The 14,785-nt window shown below is 41.3% G+C and overlaps 1 protein-coding gene across 1 annotated transcript; it reads right to left on the bottom strand.

The window, feature by feature from the left end:
• Positions 1-655: 655 nt before the first annotated feature.
• Positions 656-9,394, bottom strand: MINAR2 (membrane integral NOTCH2 associated receptor 2). Its single transcript, XM_013195636.3, has 3 exons — positions 9,215-9,394; positions 1,738-1,983; positions 656-887 (listed from the first exon to the last, which is right to left on the bottom strand). Exons 1-3 carry the CDS (start codon positions 9,377-9,379, stop codon positions 708-710), a joined length of 591 nt encoding a protein of 196 aa, XP_013051090.1. The 5' UTR covers positions 9,380-9,394; the 3' UTR covers positions 656-707.
• Between the last annotated feature and the right edge of the window lie 5,391 nt (positions 9,395-14,785).

Genomic DNA, 14,785 nt, shown 5'->3' with positions numbered 1-14,785 from the left:
TTAGCACTCCACAGATTTAGCTCCAGTTTTCTGATGTGGCAGCTGTTAAAGAAATATTGTCTCTCCATCTTTTGGGGTGACAGAGATGATACATGGTCAAAGATCAGGATTCAGGAGTAAAGAAATGCTGTCACAGATCCCAGAAAATTATTTCAATAGTAATTCAAAGATTTCAAGGTCTTTTTGTTTGTTTTTCTTCTCTGAAAAAGTGCAAGGAAATATTTATGCATTCAGGCTAACATTTTAGAAAGAGCAGCATCATGGCCACAATTCAGTCAGTCAGTAAGTAATGCATAAATTTTTCATTTAGATTTCTTTACAATACTTCAAATGCCACTCTTATCATCCTTTGCTATTACACTCTAATAATAGCTATCATAAAAAGGGTAGGTATTTATTACAATAAATAATCAACTGTTTGACGTTGCATCAAACCAAATCACTGGTCAAAAGAATAAGGCATTATAAGAAGTAGCATGTTTATAATTTTCTTTTTTTAATTCTACCCATAAGGAGACATTCTGCTATGCTCAGGGTATTTGTATCTTTTCAGGATCAATTCCTTATGTGGTACAGGAACATTGTAAAATAGTGATGTCAAACAAATTGTATTTGTGACAAAAATTGGAATTCAAATAAAACAAGGGAGGGGAATAGCTTAATAAAAATATTTATTGAAAAACTCCCATCAACAGCATTTGGCTGTACTAACTAAGTAAAACGCTGAGCGTGACTATGGTAATCAGGATGCAAACAGCTAGTATCATGAGCAGGATGATTCGGCAACATTTGGAATGCTTTTTTTCTCTCTCTTTCTTTTTTAACAGGGTATCGTACCCAGGAGTATATATATCCCCCATCCAGAACTGGAGATCATTAGGATTTTCCTAAAAGAAAAATCAGAAAATGAACTCAGTTCCTCTGTCTTGCACATAAAGTCATTAGAACATAGCTAGAAGTATTTTGGCTTTCATCAGATAGTGATTAATGAATTAAAGCATCAGAACACAAATGCAAGAGACTTTCACTTGAACATAGGTTACACTACTTGCCAGATGCTGCAAATGTTCCACTGGGGAAAATTAAAACCACACTTTTCAGCCAGGAACCAAATGTAGGACACCAGCCACTGAGATTAAAAAAAAAAAAAAAAAAAGGAAGAAGTAGAAACCATGTTGCCCTTCTCAAGAAGAGATGCTGATTTACAAATGCAGATCAGGGTCCCTTTCCAAAACCAGGGGATAGCAAAAACAAACAAATGAACAAACAAATAAAGGAAAAAAAAAAGTAACCCTAAAATTGATTTGTGTCAACTCACATATGGGCAGGATTCTGCCTGGTGTGAATAAGGCTGAGAAAATATACATTATCTGATAACAGAATGATGTTATAAACAGCCATATGAAAAGTTACAAAATTGGCCATCTATTGTTTAAGTACCTGATTTACAGATTTGCCCTATATAGATGGGGAAACTCAGTAACAGGGTGTTGTGGTTCAAGACCTTCTGTAGCTATAGAAGTCTCGTTCTGCTCAACCAAAATTCCTGACATCTAACCAGGTATGTAGACTTCTCTTTTTGATCACACACAGGATAGTGTCATGTCTGTACAGGAAAGCTTGTCCATACTTACTTCTGGAATTCTACCAAAAGAACCAAACACGCTGCATGGTGGTTTGTGTCCACACACAGCTCATAGCAATCCATGTGACTAATGCAGTGCAGCAGTACATTACCTTTATGTGGCTGGACAAGTTAGAATGCAGTGAATGTCTGTCATAGTCCTGAACAGTCCAGGAAGGTGTCCTTTTCTTCTCCTCCCGGTCGTCATCCACCTGGATATCGCTATACAGGGGATTGCTCTTGATTGTGGATTTCAGGGTCATGGGTGTAATGTGTTTCCCAAGGGCTTTGTCTATCATTTCTTGGCTGATGCCATTCAGTTCCAAGCCAGGCAGCTCAGTGATGTTTTTCTTTTCTCTCTGCAATGCACAAGTTAGAGCAGAAGTTGACCTTCTTCTTCACTTACCTATGACACAGGTCCCCTCCCAGAGTTATTTGTAATATAATAGAGTCATTTTTAAAATTACATTTGCAACAATTTTTCTTCTTCTGGCAAAAATGCATTAAGGGAGCCTTACTGTTCACTCTGTGCAGATTTCTTCCTTCTGTGGAAAACATGGGGGTACAATGTGGACATTAAACTTTTCTGCAAATAGAAACTGGCATTATTATACCTGCTGAAAGAAAGCCTGTATTTTAGCAAAATGGTGCCGTGGTGTACAGCAGTGGATCTCGTAGATCTGACAGATACCAAATGAGTAAGATGCAGAAGCAGAGCTGTAAACACAAAACAGATTGACACATACAGTGATGACATGTAACTGACTGGCTTTACTGGAGCTGCACATCTAACAGTGGGTGCAAGTTGCAGCTCTGTTCACGTTATTGCATGTTAGACACATGTGAGGATGTCAGAGGGGCCTGACATGTAACTGAGGGAAAGTCTCAAGTCAGACACTGTCAAAATTCAAATGTAATTGAATACCTAAGCAGTTTCCCTGCACAATATTAATTAAATCAGACGCTTTAGGAGAGGGGGTAGCAAAGGAGGAGGAGCAACAAGCCTGGTGGGATCTGCTTTTTGAAGAACTCAAATGGTGTTCCTTAAAACCTTGCTAAGTGTCTATTTGGGAGCTAGTAAGACTGCAGATGCCTTCTTTTTTGATTTCTAGTTGCATGCAGGAAGGCTATCCAGCTCTACAGTTCAAGCTGTTCAACACTGTCTTTCACCACAACCTTGTCGCCGAGACTTGGAACTAATCTGTTGCTGATGAGTGGTTCCAGCTGCACCTCAGCTTCCTAAGAGAGCTGTTTCTGACAGCCGTGCTCTCACACCAGTATCTGTCCTGTGCTTCAGGATTGCCTTTACAGCACCATCCCACAGCACACAAAGCTCCCCTTGTTAGCAAATGATGCTTCCCCACCAGCACCTCTGTCCTGTCTTGAGACAAGGGTGGTCATGGCCTGGTTTGTTGCCCAGGCAGGCCTGCCAGCAGGAGCATGGGGCTGCCACCTTCTCCTCACACTGCCTCTGGAGCTGCTTGGTTCCCCCATCAGACAGCACCGGTCTCGAAACTGACAGCAAACTGCTTGCTTCCTCTGCTCAAGCAACAGCCTGCCACCTTGGTAAGCTGGTGGATCCACTGTCAGTGGAAGCCAGCTGCTAGAGATCATCACGAGCTCTGTAACTTGGGTCTGTGCAGACACAACAGGACGTGTGGGGCAGGAAGGTGTAGAAGGAAGTGGTGGAGCTGCTTTCCTTTAGAAAGGAAAGGAGAAGATAAAGAAACAGGCTTTGTCTAAGAAACCGTAGTAGAAAGCATCATGCTGGCACTCTTATCACTAAATCATCACAAGTGACTAAGAATATTTCCCATCAATAATTATCATTAGTAGGTGGGCGGATCTTCAGTGCTGTCCCAGTTCCTCCATTAGTTCATAATTTCCATATGTCATTCCTTAGGCTTGACATGTCCCCTGACAGTATTACTCTTTGCATTGCATTTACAGCTGGCACTGAAGCCCTCTGGATTGTATTGGCCAGATTTCAGCTGAGCTGGTGTTTTTAACTGTCATTTCTTTCTGACTACATATTATTTTATTTTGTTTTACTTATTTCTTTTTTAAAATTTGTCAATGACATTAATGATGCCTCCCTCAGGCCTGCTAGATAGCTGAACTTGAAGAACATTTTGCTGAAGAAGGCGAGTTGTCTCACCAGGGGATGTTTGGTCTCCCTAGGCTAAAATATTGTGAAAATAATGCAACTTGACGGCAATTTTTAAAGCTGTTTTAAATAACAAACTCCAAAACTTGCAAAAGATGGCATGATGCAGAATTTGTTCATAAAAAGAGTTCTTTGTGACAAAATTTTATGCCCTTTCCCTCCAGACTAGTTTGCTTTTCATGGGCAGCGATGCATGAGAACAGGAGAATGTGCTGTCCTGAAGTAATGGTAGGGAGGAATACGATGGGAGGAGCAACAGAGATTTACTGTGAGAACTGGACTGGAATTTGTGGTACGACATGTTTTGCGGGAGGTCTGGAGAACAAACACTGAAGTGCGACGTTAATCAGAGAACACTTGAATGCAGTCAAAGGCTTGGTTATGAAACTTCTGGAGTAGATATGACCTAGAAACTACTTAGGGAAACAGAAGGAGAAAAAACTAAGTCACAGACAAAAAGAAAGCATAGGTCAAATAAATAGTACAGATAAGCATGAAGCAGGTTGCAAGAAACGTATGCATTTATAGAAACAGAGAAAATAAGGTTAGAAAATAAAAATATGAATCCAAGCATTAATTCAAGCAAAAGAAATACATTTCTTTTAAGACTCAAACAATCAGCAGTTTTTATGGACTTCTATGTTTTGATTCTTATTCACAAAAACAATGTTCAAAGAAAGATGAAAGTATTGTAAACTTCAGTACTTAAGTGTGTTAAAGAATTAATATTGTATGCACTGTGCTTGAGGAGCCAGCATAAATGGGGGTGGAAGAGATCTAAATCAGAACTGATAGGAGGAAATTTATATTAGAGTTCACTGAAATGAAGAGAACAGCAAATCCTCAAAGCAGCAGTAGTTATAAAAAACTCCAAGAAATTATAGTTGAAATATATTGAAGAAATACTCATTTAACAAGATGAGAAATACTCATCTTTGCATACATATAACTACATCTGATGTACATATAACTCATGAGGAAGAAAGTTCTTGCTGTTTATAACTCATTTCTCACCACAAGCAGTTTATCCCTCTTTGTCAGATCCAGAGAGCTGACATGCATAAGAAGAAGATGCTCTGAAAAGCCTGAGGATCTATAGAGAGTTGAAGCTAGTTCCAACCCTGGATCAAGATGTGCTTTCTCAGTAGGCTTTTCTTGCTGATTATTTCATAACACAAATTATACATATCAGTACTTGACAATATGTATAACTGTAAATTACACAGTAATCTATGTTGTTAAGGAGTATTTTAATCTCATATTTATCTTGACTTTACCCTTCTGTTGCCACTATTGTTGTGATTGTTACCACTGAACCAGAAAGTCAAACATTTCTGTCCTCTGTCTTTGATATGGGATATCAAGCACCAAGGTAATGACCCACCAAAACCAAGATACCAAGAACTAAGGCTAGGCCTTGGTCCAAAGCCAATCTACCTGCAAGAGGAGATCAAAGAAGAGACATCAAAACCAAACAACAACAACATCAACAAAAGATTAAAGAATGTTATGTCGTGCAAGTCAAACTTTTCTTTATTCCCCCACGATGAGAGCTCTCTATGTCCCATGGCAAGCTGTGGTTACTGGCTGCAGACAGGCTGATACTTAATGAAAGCGACAAATGCTGTCTGTGGGCAGCTGTGCCTGACAGCTTTACCTAAGCAGTCTTTCAGAAATCTAGGGCCACCGCAAACTGCAGGAGTTGTTTTGTAACAACGTCCTCAATCCCCATGAAAGTGGGTAGCAGGGCAATTATTATATTTGTAAGTGATTTGTTTAAAATTATAACTCTCTGTTTTGCAGAAGCCACACAGCACACCCTGGAGAGCTCTCCCAGCAACAGGAAGGGCACTTGTCTGATGTAGGGACGAAAGGTCTGGTAGACAGAAAGCTGATAGGTAGTAACCCAAGGATTCCTGTGATAAGGCATTTGGTCAATTAAAGAAAAGGGGGATGATCTTATGAGGGGATCTTATGTGGGATGCTGTGGAAAAATAACCAGGAGAGCAATCAGTAACCATGGCTATGTGAGTACATACAAAAAGCAAAAGGGCAGACAGCACACATTAAGGGTTCCCAAGAATACAAGTTTTCTTTTCGACAGACCTGAAGGGCCACTGACATGCTTGTCAGGGACACGAGGCAGTATTGGGTACTGCAGAGCAAGCTGGGGACCCACCCGACATGGATAGCAGATCAGTAGGTGGCTGTAAAAACTTAAGCTGGCATGAAAGGACCCTGGACAATTTAGAGAAAAGTAGGCATTCATACTGATGCTTTTCATAGTGCAGCAACAAGAGTACTTCTACCCCAGTAATTAATTATTTACTTAAAGGAAGCTGTTTTGTCTGTCGCTGTTAATGGAGGTCTGCAGGGCTGTGAGTACAATGTATAAAAACTGCTGCATGGCGTCCGACCAAAGCTCCTGCCAGCCTTGCAGCTGGTCTCTGATTCCAGCCAGTTGTAGATATCTAGGGAAGAATAGGAGAAAGAGTATGTAATGCAGGTCTGGGCCAAGGGACAGGCTAGTGACTAGCCAAGCACCTAGCTAAGAGGTAAAAATCTCCTCTCCCAGTGCCTCGAGAAGTGTAAAAAGGCAAGACACAGGCATTACACTCAGATGAGAGACCAGGAGGGGTGAGCAGTGCAGTTAGCATGGTAACTGTAATACTTGCAGGCCAAAAGTTATTCAGACTTGTGCAATCCTAAGCAACAGCAGCAATGAGAAGTGACACAGTATTCAAAGACAAAATGCTCTTCCAGAAACAGGGAAAAGGGGAAAGCTCAAGCAGGAAAGGGAAGTCTGAGAAAGGCAGAAAACAAGGGGACAGGCTGGAGGAGAGGGATGAGCTTGCTCCCAGGTGCAGATACAGGCAATCAGTCACCCGCTGTACTATGAGCACCTCGAGGTGTTGTGGGCAGAGCATCCCGCAGGGCTGGGAGTTCTCAGGGCAATCAGAAAGCAGTCAGCAGCTAGCCATTTGTGGAAGAAACAGTCTGTGCTTTTTATGCTGCTTTTCACAAGGAAGGGCCAAGATTCCTGAAGCGCTTTATGGTCTGTTTTATTTGAAGTAGATGATGAAAATATAAACTGAGAAGGGAAGCTGTTCAGTTTGCCTGACACAGAAGAGGAAAGTAAAGAGAAGAAGTGGCAACTTTTTGGTCAGAAATATGAGTTGTTGTTATAAACAGGCTGCTTTTTAAAATGGAAATATATTTTAAAACATAGGTGGGGAAAACACACAAGTAGTTAAGTGCACTTGAATTTGAATGGTCTCACGACAAAGATCTGGAAGAGGCCACAGATACACCACCGAGCAGTCACTTTATGCAAGGAGTCCTGAGCAGCAACAGTTTCTTAAAGAAAATGAATTTCTGCAAGGAATTTCGGCTACTCTCAAGGTTTAATGATTCTGGGAGCCTGTAGGTCACGCACATATGTTCTGAAATGAATTCCCCTCCCTCACCCTCCACCCCCCAACCTCCCCATTTCCGTTTCTGAATTAACTAACCCTTAACCCCATTAGCTCTCTCATCTTAAAGCAAAACATGTTATTCCTGTGCCATTAGTTCTCCTCTGTGCCATCGTGTTTATTCTAACGTCTGGAACTCATCAGTTCTTTTCCCTTTATTTGATTGTCAGCAAAAGGGAAAAAGAGGAGGCGAGTTCATAAGGGAGAGAGAATAAGGCACAATGAATTTTATCTGGACAGTTTGCATTCAATAATGATTGCACTTAAAAACATAGATTGTGCCCTAGGTTCAACATTTATAAACGTACTGTGTTACAAGCTGTGTTTCTGAGAGATGTGGCCAGTACAGGAATTTTGCTGGAAATGCCCACCCTCCACATTTCCTCATCCTCTCACCAAGATCCCCCTTGCTTGTGAAGGGCAGAGCATGAGCAGAAGGCACACGGCTCCCCACATGGTCCAGTCCTCCCACAATGCTGCAGCCCTGGCCCAGCCTCAGTGCCTCCTGTTCAACAACAATAAGGAAAAGCATCCCCGCTGCGGAGGCGGCTCTGTGTGTGGCTGCCTCTGTCCTGCACAAAAGAGGGGCTGCGGAGGGGCGGGGAGCGAGGCCAGCATTGCTCCACAATCCCATTGTTTGGGATCCTGCAGGCTCCTTCCCTTGGCGAAGGCTCCATGCATGGGAGACGGCAGCAACTGTGGGACCCCCCCTGCCTGCCCCCTTCTTCCCCCCAGCTTCCCCCTGTGGGGGTGAGCCAGCAAGGAGCATACAATAGGAGCAGTCTCTGGGAGGGAGGGAAGGGGTCTGGGCAGCTGATGGGGAGAAGAGGCCAAGAAAGAAGAAGCTGAACTGGAAGTTGCTGTGGGAGACCTCAAGGCTCTTCCTCTTCCCCTTCCACACCCATTGGCTTTTTGGTTCCCGTTCCTCATTGCCCTGGGAATCTAGACTGCCACCCCAAGGATGCTCAGGATGCAGACCCTTCTGCAGCCCCCCAGCCACCTTCATGTGTCTCTATCCCTTGACAAGAACCAGACCTTGGAGCTTTTGCTCAGGCTAGGGGTGGAGAAAGGCGAGGGGCTCCCCGGGCAGCAGGAAAAGAGTGCTGTGGTGTGCGTAGCAAGTGGGGCCCAGAGGGGTGTGAGCTGATGCAGCTGTACTGCTTCTGATGCAGATATGAATGTCTCCTCTGCAGGCTCCAGGGCCTCTGCTAGGCAGTGTGCATTTGCATTTTTACCATGAAACTGCTGCTACCTCCACATAATAATAACCTGCATTAACATAGTCATTGCTTTTCATAATTTTCACAGACATCTGTCAGGATGACAGCAAGGTCAAAGAGGAAGGAGTTAAAACAAGGCAACGTAAAGAAGCTACACTGAACTGTGTAGACATATACAAGCTATCAAGACAATAGCAAGAATTTCTATTGCTCCCTCTAATGTGCCTTTTCACTGAATTTTCACTGTGCCTTTTCACTGGTCTGGATTTCAGATTTAAGTCCACTGTTGTTTTGTTGTTGTTGTTTTTCTTTTGTTTGTTTGTTTGTTTGTTTGTTTTTTATCTCCTTTGATATTCTTTTCCCTTCTTTCTCATACTTCTAATTTCTTCAGAGAGGGTGTCCCATTAGCCCCTTAGTACAATTAATCTGTATTTGACTCCAGTAGGCTTCCTGGGAAATGCTATAAAAATGTTACCACAAGCAACATAAAGCCTAATGTACTGAAGTAAATTAGGTGGACTGCCTTACTACTGAAGAGAGCAACTGTCTTTTTGGAGCCTGATCTTCACTGAAGTCAATAGGAAAACTCCTAGGGATATTAGTAGTGCAGATTCAGAGATGTGGGAAGCTGAATCCACAGCTGAAATGCCAAGCTCACATCATTTGCCTCCAGTTCCCCCAAAACAGCATAGAAAAAATCAGGAAAAAATCTGACTCTGTTAGACCTTACCTGTAAATAAACCCTGTTGTGCCACTGCTGCACTCCAGGTAAAGATGCTTCTGGGAATTTTGCCAGGCTGGCTTGTAGATAGGCAGAGTTTTTCACTAAAGACTTCACCTCCAATTGTAGAAATTTATCAGGATGGTTGTTGTTTGGCAAAACGGAGAAGTCCATGTTTCTGTCCTGTAGAGTAGTAATGAAAGCAGCCCAAGCTTCTGCTTCCTGGCTGTGCACGCTCCTTCTATTATTAATGATGTGAAGAAGGATACGACAGTTTCCTGAAACTGTATCTGACCCCTGTTTGGTGTCAGGCTCACTTATATCATCTACCATTGATAAAAGGTTGTTTAGAAGTGGCAGAGCAGACAGGACATGTTTCTTTAAGTGCCTAGCTTAAGTTTTCAAGTTCAAGGTCTATTTTGATAGATACATATGTGCTCATTAAAGCTAACCGAGTACCAGTGAGTAGATGCATGAGACACTTAAATGCATACCAGCACTTCCTCAAGTGACCTGCCAAAAATTTCAAGCTTACAGCACTTCAAAGCAAGTTCTTTTTCATAAAATTAGAAGCAGTTCCCAGTGCAAAGCCAGTCTTCCTCCTCCTCCATGGCAGCACTAACAGGCTTCACCATGCCTTGTGGGTTGGTACCATTCACCACGGCAGCTATGACATGCACTTCTTCATATTCAGGGATTTCTTTGACAGCAAATTATTCCTGACTCTGGGAAATACCAGTTTGTTTCAAGTAATTGATAACAGAAGTTTTCAAGGAATTGACTCTGCTTCTGTTCAAGTGAATGGAAAAACTCTTAGTGACTTGAATGGTGTAGAGTCAGTCCCTTAACTTTCACTATTTTATTTTGAGATTTGGTACTTTCATCAGCATTTTAGGAGTATGAAGCTCTTTTGATTTTCATCTAGTGAAATTCCTCTTCTCATCACGGACATTCCTTAATATGAGCATTTATTGTTACTTTTTTTTTTTTTTCTCAGACTTTTTCTTTTCTGTAAGACATGCTTAATTTTTGATGACAGAGCCACGTAAGATAGTTTTTTGAAAGCTTATTATTTGAAATCCAGGAAAGCCTATTTTGTATCAAATTAAGTGCTGGGAATTAGGGGACCATGACAATTTTAGCTTTGTACTTAAATCATAGAATCAATCTGCTTCCCTGTATTTCTAGCATTTTAAAAGAAAACTTAAAAAGTAGATTTTTTTTGTTACTTACGTGAGGCCCTAATGCAATAAATGACTAATTTGATATACATATGAATTAAAACCTTTCTTATCTGTATAGAAAGTTCATGATTTTTCCTTGCATGCATGTATTAGCAATTATTTAGCAGCATATTCATTTAAAAATGTTAATCCATTGCCTTTCCAGTAGAAACTCCAATTACAGTATTTGCTAACAGCCACAAAAAAGGCAGTAATCACCATGCTTTTAGGTAGATGCTCCTGGGGATGCATGCCTCTGGGAAATGTGCAGTTTAATTTAGACTTTTTTTCCCCTAATGTAATGAAACCCTGGAACACTGTATCACACTTATACAGCATAACCTTAGTGACTACCATGAATTTATGTTTTAGATTTAAATGACATGTAGTCCCCTCTTTCCCTGTGGACATCTAGGACAGCAATAACTAGTGTTCTACAATACCTAACATGTACAACCATGCCTTCTTTTATGAATATATGTACCTTTCCAGCTTCTTGCTGAAGACAGGATTTTTCTGTGATACTGTGATACTGTGATACTCTAGCATACAAGATGGTGAATTTACTGTATGAATTTACTTGCTGATACTACTTAATTTCATTAGATGTGATGTGAGAACATAACAAAAGCATGACTGGGCTAGGGGGATCCCAGCCCAGAATCACTGTGGTTTTAAATGGCAAGAAGAGGTGTTACTTGGGCATAGTGTGTCTACTTGTCAACTTTCTGCAGTCCAGTCTCTTCTACTCTCCCAGAATCCACAGTACTATTTTATTTTATTTTATTTTATTTTATTTTATTTTATTTTATTTTATTTTATTTTATTTTATTTTATTTTATTTTATTTTATTTTATTTTATTTTATTTTATTTATTTATTATTGTATTGTACTAGAGTGTCTTTTCATAGGCATCTTTTTATGGACTTCTTGCCCATTAATTTGTCTAATTGTTTTCAAATCTTCTGAAAAGCAAGATTCAGAACCTCATGACCATCAGTGTGAAGTGCTTGCTTTGATGTGTTTTATGCTAATTTCCCTACCAGTTTTATCAAGGAAGTCATCTTTGTTGTACTGCGGGGTTTTGTGAACAAGAGCTCCACATGAAGCATATCTATCACCTTCAGGATTTTTTAAAACTTGATAACGCTCATCTCAACCTTTCACTCTCCAATCTGAAGTATCAGCTTTTTCCATCCCATAAGCCACCTGGTCCATCTCCTTGATTTTTTTTATTTTTATTTTTGCCTTTTTCTATGTATCACTGACTAATTCTACTACATGGTTACTGAGATGCAGTGACTACAAATGAATGCAGGGTTTGAACTGTGGGTACACCACAGTTCCAAAAATGGGAAAAATGATGCAGTTTCTTATGATGACATACAGTCTTTGGCTTTTTCTCCTGCTTATGTTCAAAAACTGAAGACTACAATAGCTAATGACACTATGATCTTTTTCCAGCTCTGTGACTGTCAGCTCCAAGTTCAGTACCTTGTAGGCATAACTTAGGCTGTTTTCCATAGCTGTACTACCTTGCATTTGCCCACACTAAGTTTATTGGTTAATATTTGCATAATCACTCATGTTTTTTAGTGTCTTGCTAAGTGAGGCAATACTTGGTTGACTAGAAGAGCATAACATCATCTCCAGAAGAGCATAACGTCATCTCCAGAGCTGGTGATCTCAGATTTTACTCTCTTCCTCATGTCACTGGGAAAAGCGTTGAACAAAATTAAACCATTCTTTGGGGAACCATCCTGAAAGATGACCATTAAACTCCATTTTTGCTTCCAATTCTTTCACTGTCTTTCAAGGCATAGAGATTACTCCTGCAGTCCTGTGTAGGTTCCTAAATGTCCTGTAACATGCAACATTGTCAGAAACTTCTTTGTCCACCAGATCCTCTTTGCTCAGGACACCACTGAAGTCACGCTGACTCTCCCGTGCACTCAGGTGTCTTATTATTTATTATAGGCTGTTAATGCACAAGGGAAGGAACACAAGATTCCTTGGCTTGCAGTTCAAAGAATCCCCTAGAGATCCCCTTTTCCGTAGACAGGAATTACACTGCAATTTATCAGTCCTCTGGCAGAGTGGCTGTTTGCAAGAATATCTTACACTCTGTGGCAAACAGTTCCATAACTTCACAATTATGTTCATCCAGGAGTCTCAGTGATTGCCACCTTAGATACCCATTAACATCTAACGTAACAATTTGGTCTTACCTTCTCATGTGTTTCCTTCAGCTTCATCCAACATATAACATCCCTGCTGTAGGCAATGTGCAATGTGTGAGAATCTGTGCAGCATTTCAGCAAGAAAGGCCAATGAAAATACTTCACTGTACTTCACTTTCATGGCTTTATCATCCCTCAGTGACCGTCTCACACTTGTATATCAGATGGTCCTACTGACTCTGTAGTTGGCTTCCTGCTTGTGATGTATTTCAAGTCCTTTTTTTACCACTAGTTTGAGCACCTTTTCTACAGAGCTCTTCAAATGCATTTAGCATGGATTCACCAAGAGGAAATCTTGCTTAACCAATTTGATAGCATACTCTGAGGTAATGACTGCCTCGGTAGAAGAGGGGAAAGCAGTGGGTTTTGTCTACCTTGACTTCAGCAAGGCTGTTGACACTGTTTCCCATAGCATCCTCACAGGCAAGTTCAGGAAGTGTGGGACAGACGAGTAGACAGTGAGGTCAACTGATAACTGAATGGATGGCAGAGTTCAGAGGGTTGAGCTCAGCAGCACAGTCTAGTTGGAGGCCCGTAGCTTGTGGTTTCCCCCCAGACATCAGTATTAGGTCCAGTCTTGTTCAACTTCTATGTCAATGACCCAGATGAAGTAGTAGAGTGCACCCTCAGCAAGTTTGCTGATGATACAAAACTGGGAGGACTGGCAGAAGGATGTGCTGCCATTCAGAAAGACCTGGACAGGTTGGAGAGGACCTTCATTAAGTTCAAGAAAGGCTAGTGCAGTGTCCTGTACCTAGGGAGGAATAACCTCATGCACCAGTACAGCTTGGGTATTGATCTGCTGCAAACCAGCTCTGTGGAGATGGACCTGGGAGTCCTGGTGGACAAGTTAGCCAGCAATGTGCCCTTGTGGCCAAGAAGACCAATGGTATCCTGGGGTGCATTAGGAAGAGCATTGCTAGCAGGTCAAGGGAGGTTATTGTCCCTCTCTCAGCCCTGATAAGGCCACATCTGGAGTTCTGAGCTCCCCAGTGCAACAGAGACATTTGGAGGGCTATGAAGATGATTAAGGAGCTGGAGCATTTCTCTTATGAGGAAAAGCTGAGAGAGATGGGCCTGTTTAGCCTTGAGAAGAGAACACCATGAGGGAATCTTATCAATGTATATGAATATCTTAAGGGAATGCATCAAGAAGATGGGGCCAATCTTTTCAGTGGTGACTAGCAACAGGATAAGACACAACAAGCACAAACTGAAAAACAGAAAGTTCCATCTGAATATATAGAAACACTTCTTTTGGAGCCATGAGGGTGATGGAGCACTGGAGCAGGTTGCCCAGAGAGGTTGTGGAGTCTCCTTCTCTGGAGATATTCAAAGCCTGCCTGGATGCGATCCTATGCAGTGTGCTTTAGAGGACCCTGCTTGAGCAGTGGGTTGGGCTAGATGATCTCCAGAGGTCCCTTCCAACCTCAGTCATTCCGTGATTCTGTGATAAATTCTTCTTGAGAGCTGTTAATTATCTGTTTACATTTGAACTGTGATATTTTAGGGCCTCTGTTGGTCTCCTCATGCAGGCAAGCACTCTGTTTTTAATATGTTTTTAGAACTTCAGAAATGACTGCTTGTCATGAAGATACCAATGGAAACTAAATGAAAACAAAACAAAAAAAAATCAAAACAAAACCCCACAAACAAAACCAACCAAACAATAACACATCCTCCAGAATGAAACTACAAATACTCTCCAGAATAACTGGCTGTTCAATTAGAATTCTGATATTCTTTTTATTTAAGAAAGGTATGTGGAGTGGTAACTACTGTACCACACTTAACGAGCATGTATCTGAGACGAAGTATCCCCACTGCATAGAAGCCTACCACAAGTCCTGTGCACCACTTAAATCACACTTAATCCAACCAAATTGGGTGTAAGTGGGATTTTAGTAACAGAGGCCTACTCTACCCCCTGTGAATCAGAGTGAATTTCACCACTACCTGCCAGCTGACCTTGAGTGATTTGAGATTCATTATTCATCAGGCCAGAAGGAAAACGTATCAATGCAGAGGGATTGTTGCTGAGGGAAAAAAATAATAAAGTAAGCTTGTCCTCTAGCATAGCAGGCTGTTGGTTCCCCAAACACTGCTAGAAAGTGTTG

This window comes from Anser cygnoides, chromosome Z (genome assembly GCF_040182565.1).
Source record: "Anser cygnoides isolate HZ-2024a breed goose chromosome Z, Taihu_goose_T2T_genome, whole genome shotgun sequence".
In the NCBI taxonomy this organism is placed as follows: domain Eukaryota; kingdom Metazoa; phylum Chordata; class Aves; order Anseriformes; family Anatidae; genus Anser; species Anser cygnoides.
This window is presented reverse-complemented; position numbering and strand designations above follow the sequence as displayed.